This window comes from Pterocles gutturalis, unplaced genomic scaffold, assembly GCF_000699245.1.
Source record: "Pterocles gutturalis isolate BGI_N339 unplaced genomic scaffold, ASM69924v1 scaffold31082, whole genome shotgun sequence".
Classification (NCBI taxonomy): Eukaryota; Metazoa; Chordata; class Aves; order Pterocliformes; family Pteroclidae; genus Pterocles; species Pterocles gutturalis.
The window spans coordinates 16,306-35,056 of record NW_010111173.1 but is presented as its reverse complement, the minus strand read 5'-3'; the positions used below and the strand labels follow the sequence as shown (position 1 = coordinate 35,056).

The window sequence follows — 18,751 nt, the reverse complement described above, 5'->3', positions numbered from 1 at the left end:
TAGTATCTTCCCAGCAGGGGAATATTAGAGAAATTCCCTCAGTGGGAGGGACAGAAGCCTGGAAAGAAACTGTAAGCAGGGGGGTGGAGGAGGCTGAGAGGGGTGTGTAAGAAAGAGGCAAATCCTGAGGTTGTAACGTGACAGAGCAAGAAACCTTCTCAGTACCATACTGCCCTGAATGGCAGGGCACACTGCATGGACCAGACCTGTGTACTCACCCCAGAGCTAGACCATTGGCAGCGACTACTCTGCAGCAAGCAGAAAAGCAGCCAACCAGCACAACTAGGCTCCTATTAGCAGGACCTGAGCAAATGAGGCCTTCATTCTCCCTAACTAACAGGAACACGGGAGTGCAACAACTACTTAGAAAAAAGCTGGCAGTAAATAGCAAAGGGAGGTGGAGTAGGCATCATTAAATGAAATAAAGAGGAAGAAAACATAGGCCTAGTGGCAGGAATGACTTTGCAACATAGGGCTTGTTCTCCCTGCCTTGCAGAAACTCTTGGGGGAAAAAGCTGGCTGGCAGGCAGGGACAGCCTGTCCTGCCGGCTCCTGCAGTTTCTTACTAACCTCCTTCTGGGACTGCACACTTGCTGAGCCGGATTCGCTCAAGACCCTACATAGAGGAGCTGCACACCCCAGGGCCCTCTTTCCTCTTCCCAGGTTTAGTGAAGTCATTGATGCCTTCCACCAGTGAGCTTTTGAGGACTCCGTTCCACATGAGGGTTTTACCAGCATGGGCTAAAAGAAAGGGGGGCTCTCCCACTCTCTCCTCCAGCAAAGCAGTCACAGAGCAGCAAAGGCTGTCGCAGACCATACCAGAAAGGTATGATTGAATGAGCGCTGCTGCTCTGTCAGCACACTCCTTTCTGCAGAGCCCAGCTCATTAGAATCAGACTAAAGCATCCGGATGCACAGCTACTTCATAACACGTGCAGGGCTACACTGCATAGGCTAGGTACATGCTGCTGCTTAGCTGTAGTCTGTTTGCACAGATGCTACACTGTGAAAGAACAAAGATTTTGAGAAGCCCGGATGTGCATCCATGCATTTCATCAGCTACTAAGGTAGCAACGTAGAGCATGTACCCTATAAATATTTTTAAGGCCTTGAAAAGACCCCAATCCCTTCTACTTTAAGTACAATGCCTTCGTAATGCAACATGCATAGAAAAAGACAATGTGTCAAGACCTACACATACCATACACTGACATGCTGAGTATGACTTGTGAGAAACTCCCTCCCAGTACAAAAAGGTACCCAAATGCCAGACCAAATGTCCCCCTAAGAAGAAGGTGACCAAGTTCTATTTACAAGAAAATACTGCTTCAGTTAAAAATACTAAAAACCATTCTCCAGAGTTCATATAAAAATAATCATGTCTATGTATGGACACACGTATTTACATACATTTATGGCTTTCACATGCTTCACCCTTCTTCAATAAATGAGGAAATATAAATACTCCATTACTGCTTTTTCTCCTCAGGTTTTTCAGCCTCTGTTTCTCCAACTGATAAGGTGCCACTACCATATTTTTTCACTCGGGTTTCTACTCTGGCAAGTCTCTGCTTCACCTTTTGTTGAGATGAGGTGTATTCTGCCAAGAGCCTCGCAAACCTAGTCTGCAGCGTATCCAGAGCTGTTTCAAGTCTTTCTACTTTTTCCTCCAAGTCTTTTGGGTCAGCTCCTGCTTTTGCTGCTTCCTCATCTATTAAATTGTCTTTCATCAGAATCTGTCGCCCTTTCTCTTCCAGAGCCTTTTTGGCTTCTGGATATTCTGTGAGGGCTTCCATTAAATCATCTTTAGACAAGCAGAACAAATCAGAATAACCAATACTCCTTATGTTGGCTGTCCTCCTGTTGCCAGATTTGCTACCTTTTATATTTAGGATGCTGATTTCACCGAAGTAGCTGCCATCACTTAGGACTACAAATTGGGTTATGCCATCATCTGCCACCACTGCCAATTTTCCCTCTTTAATAATGTACATTTCTCTCCCAATATCTCCCTTTTTGCAAATGTAGTCCCCAGGACTGAAGACCGTAGGTTTCAGTTTCAACACCAGCTCAATAAGGAGTCCAGCTTCGCAATCCTGGAATATACGCACTTTCTTTAGTGTGTCCAAATGGACATTGATGGCAATTTCAGCCTTCAACTTGTCAGGCAGATTTTTGAGAACTTCCTTCTCATCCACTGTTTTCTTATTGGTCCAGAGGTAATCAAACCACTTAATAACCCTGGCTTCCAAATCCTTAGTCACTTTTCGGAAATGCATGTACTGTTTGATGGAGTCAACCTTGGCCTGGAACTCTGCCCTGGAGGCATTCATGTTGGAAATCATGGAGCCCACGTTACCGACAATGGTAGCAAAGATCAGCACACCCACCAGGAAGTCAATGACCACAAAGAGATACTCTTCATCTTTCACTGGTGGAGGTGTTTCTCCAATGGTTGTCAGCGTGAGCGTTGACCAGTACAGACTGTAAATGTACTTTCTAGACAGGCGCCCATACTCTGGAATGGATACATTGGGGTAGACCCAAGAGTCGGTTCCAAATCCAATGAGCTTTGAAATTGCAAAGTATATACACGCGTTCCAGTGGATGATGATAAGAATGTATAAGACAAGATTTCCAATACGAAACATGTTTGGATAATTTGTCCTGGTTTCTGTACGGTCAAAAAACTCAAAAAGCCGAGAAATCCTCAGCAAGCGGTTAAATCGCAGTTCAGGGTAGTTCAAACCAAGCTTCAAATATGCCAGGTCTGTTGGCAGAAGAGACAGCACATCCAGTTTGAACTGCGTCGTTTTGGTATAATGATCTCGTAATTTCTTTTCATCCTGAACTAGCAAGCCTTGTTCAAGGAAGCCTTCAAAGAGTAAAAATACATATTTTCTTGTTAGAATAAAAGCACAGTTCACAATTGGCATCAACACTACTGAATGACTTACATTTCAGATACCTGAGAACCTTGAAACTTGTACTGTTATGCATACAGACATTGATACACTATGAAGTTAATTTAATGAAAAATATCTAATTGCAAATTTAAACATTTCAATTAAGTTTCAAAGCTGATATACAATGATGTCGAGCAATGACTCTATTATTATCACAGTGCTCCCTGCAGTCTTACACTCTATTCTGGGAGAGCTGTATCTTTGTCTTTTAGGTATCTTTGCAAAATGAAAGGGGAAATTTGAATGTCTCATTTTTCATGAATCATTTGCATGAGTCACAACTAAAGTTAAGCAATTGTGTATAAAATCGGAGTGGAATATTTTTAAATTGATTATAAGAATAAGTAGGTATAATGGCTCGTTGGAAACTTTTTCCAAACAATATAGATACCCTTGAGATAATAAAATCTAGGGTTTTTTTTTTCCCCTCCCTGAGCCATGGTTTTCTTCCTGTGTCCCATGTTAAAGCTGACAGGGTTTTCCTTTTCATTTGGGGAAAATGATTTGCACTTTTTTGTGCTTCTCACGAGAGCTACTAAGCAGAATTTTGTATATTTGTATTTCTTCATTCAAAACACTTTGGAAAGTATTAGATTTAAAAATTATGACAAGACATAAACCATGGTAAGAGACCTTAAAGCAATCTGCATCATCAGTGTAAGAGTTCCCATAGAAAGGCTGCCTGAGGAGTATAGCTGCAGTGCTGTTTTGTAACTCTGAAAGCTCAAGGCATTGAAAATGTTCCAGAGGGAACAGCCTGTGCACTGCAAAATACTTGCTGCAACTGCAAGTGGAGATGTCCAGCTGTTTGCCCACTATGCCAGTCAGGAGGAAAAGTCCACTGAGAGAAAAGCAAAACATTCCCTGTGTATCAGAGATTATAACATTTTGCTAATCCCTTAACCATCTACAAACAGCATCTCTCTCAGGAAAGCATCTGCTGAGGAAGACCAAGCTGCATTTCTTTCTGACCTGCACAGGATGGCTGTATTTCTGGAATGTGTGTTTATCTGTACAGCTGCCTCATGTATATGTCTGTATCTCTCTTCGGGTATCTGCAAACTGATGGCGACCACAAATGGAAGTCGTTCCTATGCCATGAATGTGTTACCTCCCAGAAAACTGCTGAAAGAGTTGGTCAAATATGCCCTTATTAACAGTGCTATGCATCTAATCAGAAAAGTTGTCCAGGAAACTGAATTTCTGACTCACAATTATTAAAAATAACTTTCAAAACACCTTCCTACTGAAAGGAGAAAAAAGCCCCTCTGCTCTTTTTTGTCCTCCCACAGAACTGGAGTTCTACAAAGCCTTTTGAAAGCATCAAAACATGGGGTATGCTAAACATGACCAGCTGCTGAGAGCTGTAAATCTTTTCTGTGCAGCACACAGTCACTAAATAGATGAAATACAGTGACACAGGCCCTGCAGATAAAAAGTAGTGTGCCACAAAGAAGCTGCCATGGATCATGGTAGTTGCAGGACTACCTAGATCCCAGTTTGTAGCCAGTCCCTGCCTTTATATAGAAAGGGGTCACACTCCTTCCCAAAGCCTTCCAAGACCTCTGTCCCCAGGGCAGATGGACCTTGCAGACTTACAGAAGGCAGCAGGCACTACCAGAGCCAGGCAACGTTAAGTGAGTTGACAAAGATTTCAGGACCTCAAAGATACGGCTCCCATGTTTGAGTGCCTGAAGCTGCAGCAGACACCTGCACTGAAGCATTCAGGAGATCTCTGCAGCAATTCTGCAGTTCCAATCCAGTCCTGCAAAGCCAGCCTTCTGACCATGCTTTAACAGCTGTACAATTATTATCAGGACAGCCCTAAAAATTTTAGAACTTGCATTGCCTGTACATGCCCAATTTCAGCTCAGTTATTTCCCATTACAATAACAGACATAACTGCAGAAGAGAAATTTAGTGGGCATGTTTGACTTTTTAACTACATAGAGATGAAGGACACCCTACCCCCCATAACCCCACCCCCCAAAAAAGTCAGTCTTGTGATTTAGGGTGCTACGTAAAATAGACTTTCCTGTAGAACAAGGTATTTGCTAAGTTTAAGAATTTGGCTTGCCATGAGTTATGTGCTTCTCAAAGTGACAACGTTCTTAGCCTCTGTCTTGTAATTATATTTACAACTTGTCACAAGTCATAATTAATGTCAAGCTGTCAGTATGATCTTAAAAAAAAGTAAAAATCAAAGATGTAAAAGAACTCTCATTTTTATAATGATCAGTTCCGTTTTGGACCCTTTCAAGGGTCATTTTGGGGCTGTGTCCATACCAGTAAATAGAGCAAGCCAGGAAACATTTTCTGGCACAGAGATGAGCTACCATGAGAGCTTCTAGTCACAGGTTAAGTTCCCCCAGCCCCCTAATGACACCATAAAAAACACCCAACCTCTGCTGTCCACCTAGCTGTGCCTAGACACTGTTTGAGAGAGTGAGTGCTAGCTCACACAGGCCAAAGTACATGCACCAAAGTACATCAAGGACTATTCTAGCAATTTAATGGTATGGATCACTGTATGTCATTGCTTAGGCCTATATTATGACCTTGTTTAGTTAAAAACAGATATCCCTCTGAGGCTAGAATCTTTGTCAGCTGGGCACACTCAAAGGTGGAATCGTCTCAGCCTATCTGGTCTACGGAAACAGGGATGGGAAGCTGAAACCACTGTGCAGCTGGTTCCTTGCCCACTCTAATGAGCACAAGCAATACATCATGCACAGAGTGATCATGACGTGCAAAGTACCTTATTCTCCCTTCCCCACACAGCCTGTTACAGTGGCGATTCAGTCAGTGTCTGACATGCCTTTTAAGCACCGATAGAACTGAATTTAGAGACAAGTAAAGTGCAGGTGTTGGGATATCCAGCCTTAAAACAATCCAAGCTGGTCAGATACTTCATCTTCCCAAAGCCTCCATTGCTGGGTTCTGCTAGAGACAGGATACTATACTGGTCAGACCCTGCAGGGGAATTTCTGTTTCCAGCCTTTATATCCATGCTGTATTTAAAAACACTGTAAAAGCCCAGAAAGACTCACCTGTCCTGAATCTGACAAACATGTCAAGAATATAGATGATATCCGAGCCATAATCCAAGAACAGCCATAATTTGATATGGTCAACTTGTAGCTCATCAAAGCAGGCTCTAAAGAAAAAAATTAATAAAAAAAAATTACACCAACTGCATAAGCAGAGTACTTGCAATGTGTGTCCTAGCAGCAAGTTAGTGCACATTACTGTCACTGAAAAATTAAGGGCAGCTTATCTCCATGCCAAGACATCTGCACACTAGAGCTACTATATCTAAACAAACACTAGGATCTTTCAGAATTCTAAGGTGTTTAAGCCAGGAGCAAAACCCAAACACATATATGCCACACAAGTGCACTTATGGAGGAATACACATATCCCTACAATTAAATATGCACCAGATTTCATGGGATACACATGTCCATTAAGATAATTCCCAAGCAAAAGATTTGTTTCTGAGTGGCAAGCCATCCTTGTCTCTCCCTGCTATCTGACACAGCCTAAGTGAACCATTTCCACAGCACTCCATTACTTTGACTCAATCTGATTTCCACATTTTACAATGGAAAATAAATACTCGAGTAAAATCCTCTTGCCCTTCAAGCATCTATAGATGCATGATATTAATTTAAGATGACCCAACACTGCCCACACCCCTCCCTTCTGTTCTCTACTGGGTGACCAGAAGACCTCTCTCTAGCAGTGGTTACTGAGCCAAGGCACATCTCTGCAGCTAGCCAGTAGGTGGCACACAAAGGCCACATACAAAAAGATAAAAAGCAACATTGGCCCTCTATTCCCAGTGGTATGTATATCGTGTATCTCTAAGGGTATATGAACTGTAAATATTCTAGGTAAGCCACCTAAAAAAATACCGTGGAGAGATAAGAGGATAATTTACATAGGAAACATAACCAGACACTAAATTTGAAACCTAAAATTATTATTAACTTAAATCCATACCTGCACACTAGCATACACCAGTTATAAAACACGGGTGCTGCAATTATGGTCAGCCAGTTGTAGTAAATATTGCTTGAAGGATCTATCACAAAGATCTCTTTTTTCTTCCTGGAAAGGAAAACGTGCTGATTTACACTAGAAATATAATGAAGTGACCTGCTGGATCTTCCTCTTCCGGAGGCTGCTCATCTCATGATGAACTCAGAGCTGCCTAAGAAGAGAAAGTATCCATGCAGGCAGCTCCAGATGAGATACCAAATATTAGCTTTATCCTATTTGCTTGACCCAATTTTGGAAAAATGAAGAGTGGGAAGAAAAACACAAACATTCACATTGCTCATGCTGAAAAACACAGCCTTTCTGCATATGACCCCCACTGAAAAAAAGTAAAATGTTAAATGTTTCATACTATCATCCCAGCTAGAAGGCTATGGTCCATTGCTAGAGAAAGAACCTTCCTTTACAGATTAATTTTTATGTTTTTGACAAATCCTATTATGAAAATGACTGTATGAGCAAGCATTTACACAAGTAAAAAACATATTTATTCAAATACATAAATACACAAGTAAGACTCTGTGTGTGCACAGACACATATAGTGCGTGACTAGAACTAAAACAGGTATTATTATGTAAATTGTATGTATGCTGTAAATATGTATGCATTATTATGTAAAAGCACATTTCACACATTCCCAGTCCTGGCTCCCTGGGCTTCACAACGAGAGATGCTAAATGAAGCATACAGGCCTGCAATTTAAAGAAGATTTAAAAAATAGCATGGCTAATGGCACATGTAGAGTATGCTCAGAAGTGCCCTTCCCCAGCACAAGGAAGGTTGATATGGAACAGACAGCAATTAAGCATGTTGTATGTAATCAGAGGAAATACCTATTAGTGGATTGTGAGGTCCACAGCCACAGAAGTTACTCCAACAGTAACGTGACAGTGTGAATTGTATAATAGTGTGAGGAAAATATGACCAGGCAATGCTTGGATATATATTTGTGTGACTTTCCCTAATCTCTAATAATATAAATATATTAAAATTTAATGATAATTTATTTCATATTTGTGTGTATTTTTGTCATTATCCCTGCTGTCAGCTGGATGTCCAGATGGTAATGTCAGTAAAGGAAGCAGCTTGAAGTACTTCCTTTGCCATCTTCATAACAGGTTTTGAGCCATTTCCTCTAAAAAACTGGTCACCACCTCAAAACTGGTGACCATTAAATATGGTCTTCATACAACAAAGTATGCTACCTTCTAGACATTAAAACATTTCTTTTCTTTCATAGAATCATAGAATGGTTTGGGTTGGAAAGGACCTTAAAGATCATCAAGTTCCAACCCCCCTGCCATGGGCAGGGACACCCTCCACTAGACCAGGTTGCTCAAAGCCTCATCCAGCCTGGCCTTGAACACCTCCAGGGATGGGGCATCCACAGCTTCTCTGGGCAACCTGTGCCAGTGCCTCACCACCCTCACAGTGAAAAATTTCTTCCTAATGTCTTGTCTAAATCTACCCTCTTTCAGCTTATACCCTTTACCCCTTGTCCTATCACTACACTCCCTGATAAAGCTTTGCTGAAATGCTTTAAAATGCTTTAGGCTGCTGCAGAGCTCAGGCTCCCACTAGATAGTAATTGAAGCTGAAAAGAATCCTTAGAACAAAGGCTTTCTAATCAAACAAAGCTCTGATTAAGAAAGTCAAGATCTTGAGATCAAGCAGATTCCATTTGGAAGAGATTCCTAACTACATGTTCCCATGCCTACATAGCACATGCCACCAGATACATACACATATAAACTTGCAGTATATTACTCTAACACACTCCTTAACTGTGAAGTCCACTCAAATGCATTCTCTTTTTATCTGCTATCATTGTTGTTTTTATTGCCTGATAATATTAAGTTGTACTATGCTTGGAACAGCTTTAGGAGAACAAAACAAGAGCAGGATCCATTTCTGTCAAAAGCATTCAAATGATCTTATTTTGTTGCACAAATACAGCATCACCTAATCAGCAGAAGCAAACTTCACTAGGAATGAACTGCACCATATTAAGTCATTAAATATGTCAGTCAGTGTAATAACTAAACTTATTAGTAAATATGTAATTTTCTACATGTAAGATTTTTGCCCTTTGTCCAAAGCAGGATTTTGGTTCATCTGCTCTGAATCATTATGGACATTCTGGAACAATGGAAAGCCTGTGCAGGCTGCTATCCTGAAATGTCCTCATAGTAAAAAAGTGATCTTCAACAGCAAATCAAAGTGCCCAGAGGCAGCTGAATTCCCTCTTACTGAGCAGTTGCACCTTTCCAAAGGGGAAAACATATTCAAGATTTGACAGACTAACATTCCACAGCCTACAGAACAGTAATTGTTGTGGAAGTGTTACGATGAAATGCCATACCATGCTTTGTAGTGTAGGAGGGGTGTTGCAAGCACACATTCATTCTTTATACTTACTCTTCCTTTTTTTTATCATCTTTTTTGTCATCTTTTTTGTCATCTTTCTTTTCCTCCTTCTTTTCCTCCTTCTTTTCCTCTTTTTTCTCCTCTTTTTTCTCCTCTTTAACCTCTTTCTTTTCTTCCTTTTTGCTGTACAACATAATGTAAGGCTTAGCAATATTACCAGTATTCTAGCAGTTAAGGGAGAAGGTGGATGTTGAGGTACAGGAAACTAGACTAGACTCCAGAGTAGGACAGAGATCGGACTGGTAAAAATGGTTTACAGGCTGAGGCCTCTTGAGCCACACTATCACATCAGGTAACCAGCTGGCTGATTCTGTGCATTAGTCACCAACGTTTTCTTGACCTTTTCAGACATCAGTGTACCAGGCTGATTTTAACTGAATGCTTCCAGTTTGTTTCGTTCTTTAGAACTCAACCATTTAAAAAAGAAATCTATCAAATGCTAATAGAACTTGAAATGGCTTAAGAAACTGTCAACATTCTTTGCATATCCAAAATCTCACTGTGACTGAAGCTTTAATGGTAATTATGAGGTAAATATGAAATGAGGCTAAATTTCCTCTCACAGTTCTTTAAAACCAACATAACTATAATTAATTTATTACCTCTGGCTTCAACAATTGCCTTGGGAAAGAATCCCAGTCAATGGTTGAACAAAAGCAGCAAATGTAGAGAGAAGAGGTGTGTCTCTTTTAACTATATATAGTCATTTTATAAATGCTTTATAGTCAACATGATTAAGCCAACCTATTTTAGACCTCTACAGTGGAGATCTACTGTATCTACAAGATAGTCGATATCTCATAATCCATATTTACAAGATGACTTGTGCCCCAAAAGCATTTTTCTTCTTTCCATCAACTGTAAAGGAAGAATGGATTGCCTAGTTGGGATGCAGGTGTCTATGTGCACGCAGAGGAGCCATGCCTAAGCTCCTCTGCCTGTATTCGATTGCCACTGTATTCAGAGGCTGAGCATTAAGCATGAAGTTCCATCCTTGTTAAAATCAACGAGAATTTTGCCTAGACTTAAGAGAATCATGATTGTCCCCATGTTTATTAATTGCTTTTCATGCAATAAAGTAAAATATGGACCATCAAACATAATTATATCCTACCATTGCATAGTATCCAGCATAGACCCAAGCTGCAAGATTTAACAACAGATACAGATTTTCACACTGTTCAAGTATGCACAGCCTTTAGCTCATTAGAATGTGATAAGCCAGATATAAAGATGGATCTGACTTCCCCCATTCTTAGGTTTGTCTGAACAGAAGAGTCTTGAGCTATGTTAACTGATATAGACAGGCCCACATATCTTCTTCAAACTGCAGAAGGTTAACGTCTTTCCTAAGATTCTGTCAATGCTTAATCTTAGAGCTAAATTTGCTACATGCATTGCTCAAGAGTCACGTAAGCTGAAGACCTGCACTCATTTGCCCAAGCAGAAAATGCATCATCTGAGATCTCCCTGTTTTGTATTACCATGGACTCCTGCTCCCATGGGAGCTACGTGTTCTCCTCCGAAGTCCCAAGACTGGGTCTGATTCTCCCATTGGACTGGTGTCAATAGGAGACAAATTAGTTCAATGACAGCAACATCCCACACCAAAGACAATACACAATAAGAGTCGGAAAAGTGATGCTTACAGGATTTGAACCAACAGGTAAAAAGTTTTAGTGAGCTCACTTGTGCTTTTCATGTATACTTGCTCACATCACTCAGATGAGAAAAAGTCTACGCTGTGAGTGGCAGTCCTGTCTATGAATGTGCTTGTTACAGGGAGAAAGAAGCACTCTAAGGGAGAAGACAACAGTCACCAATTTTAGGACAGTAGTGCCTTTCACCTACCAGCAATGAGCACCTGTTCCAATTCTCACCCCTAGACATTCCCATAGGGATGCAGCACCACAGTGTAATTTGGAAAAGCCCAAGCTCATTTGTTAAATAATGCTGAGATCCTACACTCCTCCATGTCTGGGCAAATACCTACCAAGCTGACCAACACTACTGAAACCTTTAAAATTGTACACTGCAAGGGAGCATAACTGGACCAGAAAAGAACCTTTGGGCTAACTCATCTTCTATTTACATGTGCATCTATCTCAACTCAAAGAAACAGTTTTTCATTTACCAAGGCTGATTTCTACATGGCAGTCGGAACTGCTGCTCAAGTATTCATTTTTCTGCCACTGACCCCCCTGAACTTTCATGGCTTCTCTTTCAAATCTGCCCCTAAAACTCCTTCCTATTTAAAAAAAATGCCAGAATTTCACTGAACATTACTATGCATGGTGCCTGATCTAAAGGCCAATTCACAGTTGCTGTTGTTAGCATTAACATAGCTCCTCCACACTTCAAATGTCTGTCATTCTTACCAGAAAGGAAGAACTATGAGCAACATCATTTTCATATAGTAGGGCCACTGTACATTTGTGGATATTGTTACACAGGGAAAAGCAGGTTGAAATAGAGAATCAATCAAAAAGTCTCAGTGGTGGTAAACTTGGGAGGGAATATTTTGACAATCCCAACTTCCTCCTATGTTTTGTTTTAAAAAAGAGAAAAAACACTATCTCACCCAGCATCTAATGCCAATGCTTCTTTTTCACTGGCCTGAGATCTCCTACAAACTCATCCGTCATCCTCCGTTCATCTCTCTGTTGTGGTAACTCCCAACTTACCGTGCTCCCACCTACTTGTAGTCTGGTGGTGGAAGACACTCAAGAGGAAAAGGTTGGCCATGATCAAAGACTTTAAAGCATCACGTACAGTTCCCCAAGGGCAGGCACTCATAGGTCTTTAACATAATGAAAAACACCAAGTTTCAAAACGATCTACATCTTTTTTTTCTTTATCAGTGCTACTGAGTAAACTGGAATCCAGTAACTAATAAAACTGTTGTTTGTTCCTGTCCTCTTTCACAGCAATACAGTGGCATCTGTTCTGTGTTTCCAGCACATTAAAAGGAGCATGCATTTTCAGACTTAGAAATCATGTCTTCATCAGCCCCTATAAAAACAGTGTCATAGTCTTTGAATTAGTCAAATATTTGCATTTCTCATCTGTCAAGTACTTTGCAAATCAAGAATGTTTCAGACTGTCAGGCAGGTAGACAGATGGGTGTTGTCTTAATTTAAAAATGATGAAACATTGGAAGGATGAAAGTTTTGCCCAAGGTACATGAGTCATTGTCAGGAACAGAGTAAGAAAGCAGTATTTCCATCCTAATCGGTCCCTTGGGCCCTGACTAGCAGGCTAGGCTCCAGGCTTTTAGCACTTTTTTCATACCAGTCTAAATAAAATTCTGCACATTTCTGTCACTGTTCACTGCACACTGATTTTCCTTTTCAATAAAAGTTATGCAAACCAAACCAAAAAGTTGCTTCAGGAGGAGGAAGACCTCTTGTTCAGGTATGTGCACAAAGGTTTTGCAGCATCATTTAAAATGTACAGTTTGAGCTTACCCATAATGGAACTATTTGGAGAAAAAAATCAAGAGTTTCCTAAATGTATTTCTGACATAATCAGAAACTGTCTTTTTTATTTTAGTTTTTGTTTTCATCTGGAAAACAATGAAAAAAAAACCTATCATCATGCATGAGAACAGATCTGCTACTGGATGCTATAGGGCAGATACACCCTCAGATAGCTGTGGTCTGAGACATGCAGCAAACATTGGCGTTGGGTGAATTTAAACTACAGGAACTTTTCACCTTTTCAAGAGATTTGTCTTTGGTGTAACACTGTGAAATACCTTGTCAAATATATAAAACCGACTCCAAAGGACAGCTTCTGTCAGAACTTCTGTGGCAATGCAAGCCTTATTATGTTGCCTGTCACTCTCTCTACACCTACATTTTGCTGAACTAAAACATGTTTTAAAAAGATGGTTAGTTTTCATTTAGACTCCACACAAGTGTTTTCTTGGTACCCTAATCAGTAGCCACTTCTCATTTGACAACATGAAATTTTTGGGGCACTTGATTTGCAAAAAGGGACTAGGATGTTAGAAGAGGAAAATCACTATTAGAAAAAAAACCTGAAGAATTAATAAATCAATTTGCAATGCAGTAAAATCAGCCAGCTGAACTAGAGGAGGTAGGGACTAAAAGCTTAATCCAATTCACTCCTTGAGCGGTAAGGGTAACTTCAGACAAAAAGAAGTTCACAGGGAGCATGAAGGATGCTTTTCATACTAATTATAATGAAAGATCTAATTTTATTAAACTATATTCTTAGGAAAGGCTTATGAAAAGATAAGGAGTTTATACTACAAATGTACTATGCTAGAAAGGGAAAAGGAGAAGGAGCTAGTAGTAGAAAGCTGTTTGGAAGTTATCAGTACTTACTCTTCATTGGTGTTGTTGCTATAGTTGACATTAAACCTGGCCAAGGGCCAGTGACTGCAACAAGTTAAATAAAACACATTAAAGAGTGTAAAGACTGTTGGCATTTCATGCACGTGTTTACCGACATGAGGGACTGACTTACTAGCTTCTCACATATGCACTGATAAGATTAGGAAGGTCAACTTTGACTGCAGTAATAAGCCCCTTTGCGTAACTATTTCAAGGCACCAGTTTCTTTTTACCATGAGCTTGGCACACACACTTGGGACCGCATTTGATGTCCGAAGCTTGTTCTCAGGCGTATTAGTGCATGGCAACATACTAGTGCATGGCAACATGCACCTCACTATTTTTAGCCCTGTACTCATTTGGCTACTATTTTAAGCTTTCTTCAATCCTTTCAAGTCTTCTCTACAGGTGCGGTGCCAAGGCTTGTGGATAAGTAACAAGCACACCTACCAGTGCTGTGGAGTTAAGCCTTCAGGGTAGAACAACTGGGAGTTATGGTCACATGGCAGCAGTGTAAAACTGAGAAGACAAGGATGGATACCCCCAAATTCACTTATTCTAATAGCCTTATATAGAGGTTTGTTGGCCCAGGATCAAGTTGCCCTCTCTAATTACTTCGAATCTGCAGCTGCTACTGTATCAGCCAACAGTCTGGCTAATTCAACAAAATGTGCTTTTGAGCTGAATTTCTAAGGAGTAGATCAAGTGAAAACAATAAGGCTGTGCTGGACCACAACAAATCAAGGTAACCTGTATCATGATCAGCCCTTCAAAGGTTCTTGCTTTAATCTGAATTACTACCCGAGATTTTTAAACAACTTATTACTTGCTTACCTACCAATCCTAAACTATGCAAAAAAATAAGGGAGTCTGCTTCAAAGCATAACGCCAAACAGAAAGTCAACTTTTGTCTTGGGATTTAATTTCCCTCTTTTAGCTGGAGTAAAATTTAAAACACTGTATCATATATTTATAACATAATCAAAATTCATCAAGTCAAAAGACTGTAAACACATATAGGTTTCTCTTGCAAGCCTCTGTTATTTTATCTGAAAAATTTAAAGATAAGACTGAATCCACCTTCCATACCAAAGACTGAGGATATAAGTCAGCATCCAAAAGATTTTCTCATTTCTGCATCAGAAGCCTTCTATAATGCTAGCAGCTGAACTCCTGAGTAGGTGTAACAAAGTAATGACACATTTTGCATAAATGCTTGTTTGGAGTTTCCTAACAGTCGCAGATAATCTGCATAACATTAATGTTCTGAAAAGCCACAAGTAGCAACATCCTATATTCTTGGAACAGAAATTGCATTCATCCTCAGTAGAGAGGAGTTTAGTAATATGAGGTTGCACAGGTAGCATACAATAGAATTCCAGTTCTGAGAAACCATCTTGCCTGAAGCAGCATGATCAAAATCCTTTACTTCAAGATCTTTGCCACAGTGCACTTCAGGGGGAAAAATAAAGTCTGCTGAAAGCCATAATACTTCAGGTATTTGAAGACTCCTGGCCAGCATTAGATACTCTGTTCATCTCCCATGCTAAGCTCCTTACCCTCTTCTTAAAATAAAACTTACATCCTAATCACCAACAAAACACCATAACCTCAGTTGTCTTCTTACCTGTTTACTCCCCCAGGCTGCTCACGGATACCCAGAAAGGAGCGGATGTTACTTTGCCTACTGGACACCTCTATGAGCTCTGGCCCTCGGATACGTTCTAGGAAAGAATCAGGTCTTTGGTCTTCATGGTGCAAATGTCTTGTGGCCCATGACCTCAGAGATACGACAAATCGTGATAGTCTGCATGGAACAGAAATACAACATTGACTGAACCAGACAAGAACAGCAGGTGGCTTAAACCATCCCCACAAAGAGCAGCCCGGGAGGATCTTTCTCCACATCTCCATCTGCCATTAAATTAAACTTGATAGATTAACTGCATGAACCCAGTCACTTCGCACGATCTCACCTCTTGCAGTAGATAGGAATGTATCTCACGTATCGGTTCCTAGTGCACCGTACCTGCACTGCAAGAGCAACAGAAGAATATTCTTGCCAAGAGGGGGTAAAACAAGTGGTTGGGGTGGGGCAGTTGACTTCTGACAAACTTCTGACATCATGTGATAATGGGGGAATCCTGGACTGACAGAAGTAGGAGATATCAAATACTCACAGGATCACATGCTCAATGGCTGGTACACACAGTGGAAACAAAAGCTGAATAGCTGGTGAGGGAGGATGGGCTTTGAAATATGGAATTATAAAAATTCAGCCACTTTCCCTGTGATTTTAAAAGGTCTGTCTGCAGACATAATAATTGCCTATCACATATAAACCTGCCTACAGCAGTGGAAGCCCTATTTCCTCATCTTAAATTTATAGCAGAGCACTAAAATGAGATAAGCAAAAATTCAGGACAATGTAATTTACTTATTACTGTATCATTATGTATCTTTTCCTCTACCCACTATTTTACATTACGAATCCTTTACAATGTTTTCCGTCAAAGCTCAAAAGGAAACGTTACTGAAAAATTGAAAATAATGGAGACTTAAACCTAGAAAAGTGATTATATTTATTATGCACACAATGTACTGTATTATTTTGTATCATCAGCCTAGTTTAGACAAAAGTCATGTTAATTCTGGTTTCCCAAACTTGGCCTCAAAACAAAATAATGAAATCCTGAACAATGCTTACTTCTTACAGAGACCTTGGGCTACTCAAGGAAAGCTCTTTACATTCTCTCTGCATCGGCTAGTATTACATATGCTCAGAATCCACAGAGAGGTTGATATGAAAAAATTAAGTCTTATGGTAAAGTACATCTGCCTCTTGATTGCAATTCTCAAGGGCCTAACTACACCTCCTCATAGATCTTGCCCAGGTTCTCCTACCCTGAAATAAAAAGGACAAAAAAGGCAGGAATAATATCACATTGGAAATTAGAAAAAGATATTTCTAGGTTTTTAGCATTTTACCAAGATAGCACCATATAAATCACCTACAATTTACAACAATTAAGAGTATCCAAAGCCTACCAAGAATGCAAAAGAAAAGCTCCCCATAAAAGTCTGAGATTATTTAATAGATTCCCCGCTCTATTGAAAAAACGCTGCATAAAATTAAGCTACAGAATTTTTCACTTTGCCTGAGCAGAACTCAGCTTTCACATAAGGAGTGGTATGGAAAACTACTTATACGGATGTTCTTACTTACATTAGAAAATAAGGCATTCTTATGAGACCTGTTAGTTAAGGAGCAAACAGATTTTACCAAATAAGATTGAGAGCCTCTCTATTCGAACAAAGAAATATAATTTTCTGACTTCTGACATGCTATATTGTTTTCACATTTGCATCCTTTACATATCGATACGCAAATACTCAGTGAAGTCCATCAGATGCTGTTGTCTTAGGTCCTTGAGAATTTGCATGCAACAGGCATGTTATGTTACCATATTTAAACTGCTAAGCATTCACGTTTTCATCACAGGCTTCCTTGTATACTCAGAGCATAAGTAACTGTAGCTACACACATGTATAATTCAAACTATCCTGGAAAAGGGTAAAGAACAATATAAGCAAAGATTTAAAAGGAAGTTCTCAATATGAGTGTATATATTCATGTGCTTTATGTTTACACAAAACACACACCCATAAATGTTTCCCACCTCAAACCAACTTTGTGCAGACTTTGTAATCTACACGCAGTGATGTGTCACTATCTGACAACCAAACAGGGAAATACAAGCATATTCTGCACCATCCAAAAGGCTGAAGTGTTACCAACACTCTTTAAATGACTCTAGTTTTATAATAATTGTTCTCTTTGCTCTTTGAAATACACTATCTTTAAACCGAGTATGGTCTGCATTGTGTATAACAATGGTATCTGAAGACAGAGATCTGTACTCTCAGCTGGAAATATTTAAAGCAGACACAGTAAGTTTTTGAAGCTCCACTTCAGGTTTTTGCTTAGGTCCCGGTAAAGTAAATTACTTAAGCAAATGGTTGAGTTGAATTTTGCTGATTAAGGCTCCCAATCCATTATAATAAACATAACTGGATTCTAAAAACCGAGAGAAATTCTTGCACTCCCAACACGAGAGCCCATGTCCGTCCCTTGTCAGAGTCATCTACCAAAAAGGGAAAAAATCATTATGTCTTATTTTATAGGAAACACTCATTTTATATCAGCTATAAGCCAGAACCAAACACTTATTCACTTACTTTACAGTCTGGAATCACTTAATGCATTTCCTCAGCATTCAATATATTTTCAGATCTGATCACGTAAAATATTTTCTTTTTATTCAGACTAATTTGTGTCAGCTCATTCAGCATCTCTAGGATTCTAAGGTATTTGTTAGCAATGAGTAAGCAATGAGCTCATAATCAAGGTCAAAAGCAGCTTCTGTTAGTTTTTATAGACTCTTTTCAGCTGGACTCTATCTGTTTTCTTTGGAAAGTGATGGTGCTTCTTACTTTGCCTCCAAATTGTAATCAGTCTCTTTCAACAATTTAAACTTAATACTGGAAATGCTATTAGCACGTTACCTTGCCATTGCTCCCCTGCCTTTGAATGAGCTCGTCTGGGATTCAGACAGATGTCTTCCTTCCACCGAAATGACTCTCTGCAGTTCTGAAGATGCATCCTCACACAGTGAATGGGTTCTGCAAAAGCAAATTTTTTCAAGAATTCCATACAAGTTCCAGCAGACTTTCCCCCATCTGATTCCTTCCACCACTACATCAGGAAACGATGCAGTAAACTATCTTCTTCCTAGTAAAATGGCATACATTTGATAAAAATAGAGCTAAGCCTGTGTTCCTACTTTTCTGGAGCCATCCACCACAACGGATGGCTCTGCCATCTGTTCCAGCAAGTTCAGAAGCTGATTCCTTACTGGTCAGCACTATCAACT

General features: G+C 39.9%; 1 protein-coding gene across 2 annotated transcripts in view; it reads right to left on the bottom strand.

Annotated features, from left to right (window-relative positions):
- Nucleotides 1-1,121: 1,121 nt before the first annotated feature.
- Nucleotides 1,122-18,751, bottom strand: part of CNGA3 (cyclic nucleotide gated channel alpha 3) — a 33,877-nt gene continuing 16,247 nt past the window's right edge. The window contains exons 3-9 of one of the 2 annotated variants that reach the window (XM_010073663.1): nucleotides 18,384-18,500; nucleotides 15,445-15,624; nucleotides 13,809-13,862; nucleotides 9,448-9,579; nucleotides 6,972-7,079; nucleotides 6,017-6,123; nucleotides 1,122-2,875 (exon numbers count right to left, since the gene is read on the bottom strand). In XM_010073663.1, coding sequence (XP_010071965.1) covers nucleotides 1,470-2,875; nucleotides 6,017-6,123; nucleotides 6,972-7,079; nucleotides 9,448-9,579; nucleotides 13,809-13,862; nucleotides 15,445-15,624; nucleotides 18,384-18,500 — 2,104 coding nt within the window. In that variant the 3' untranslated portion in view covers nucleotides 1,122-1,469. The remainder of the gene's footprint in view (nucleotides 2,876-6,016; nucleotides 6,124-6,971; nucleotides 7,080-9,447; nucleotides 9,580-13,808; nucleotides 13,863-15,444; nucleotides 15,625-18,383; nucleotides 18,501-18,751) is intronic. The other variant, XM_010073664.1, reaches the window with a different exon arrangement.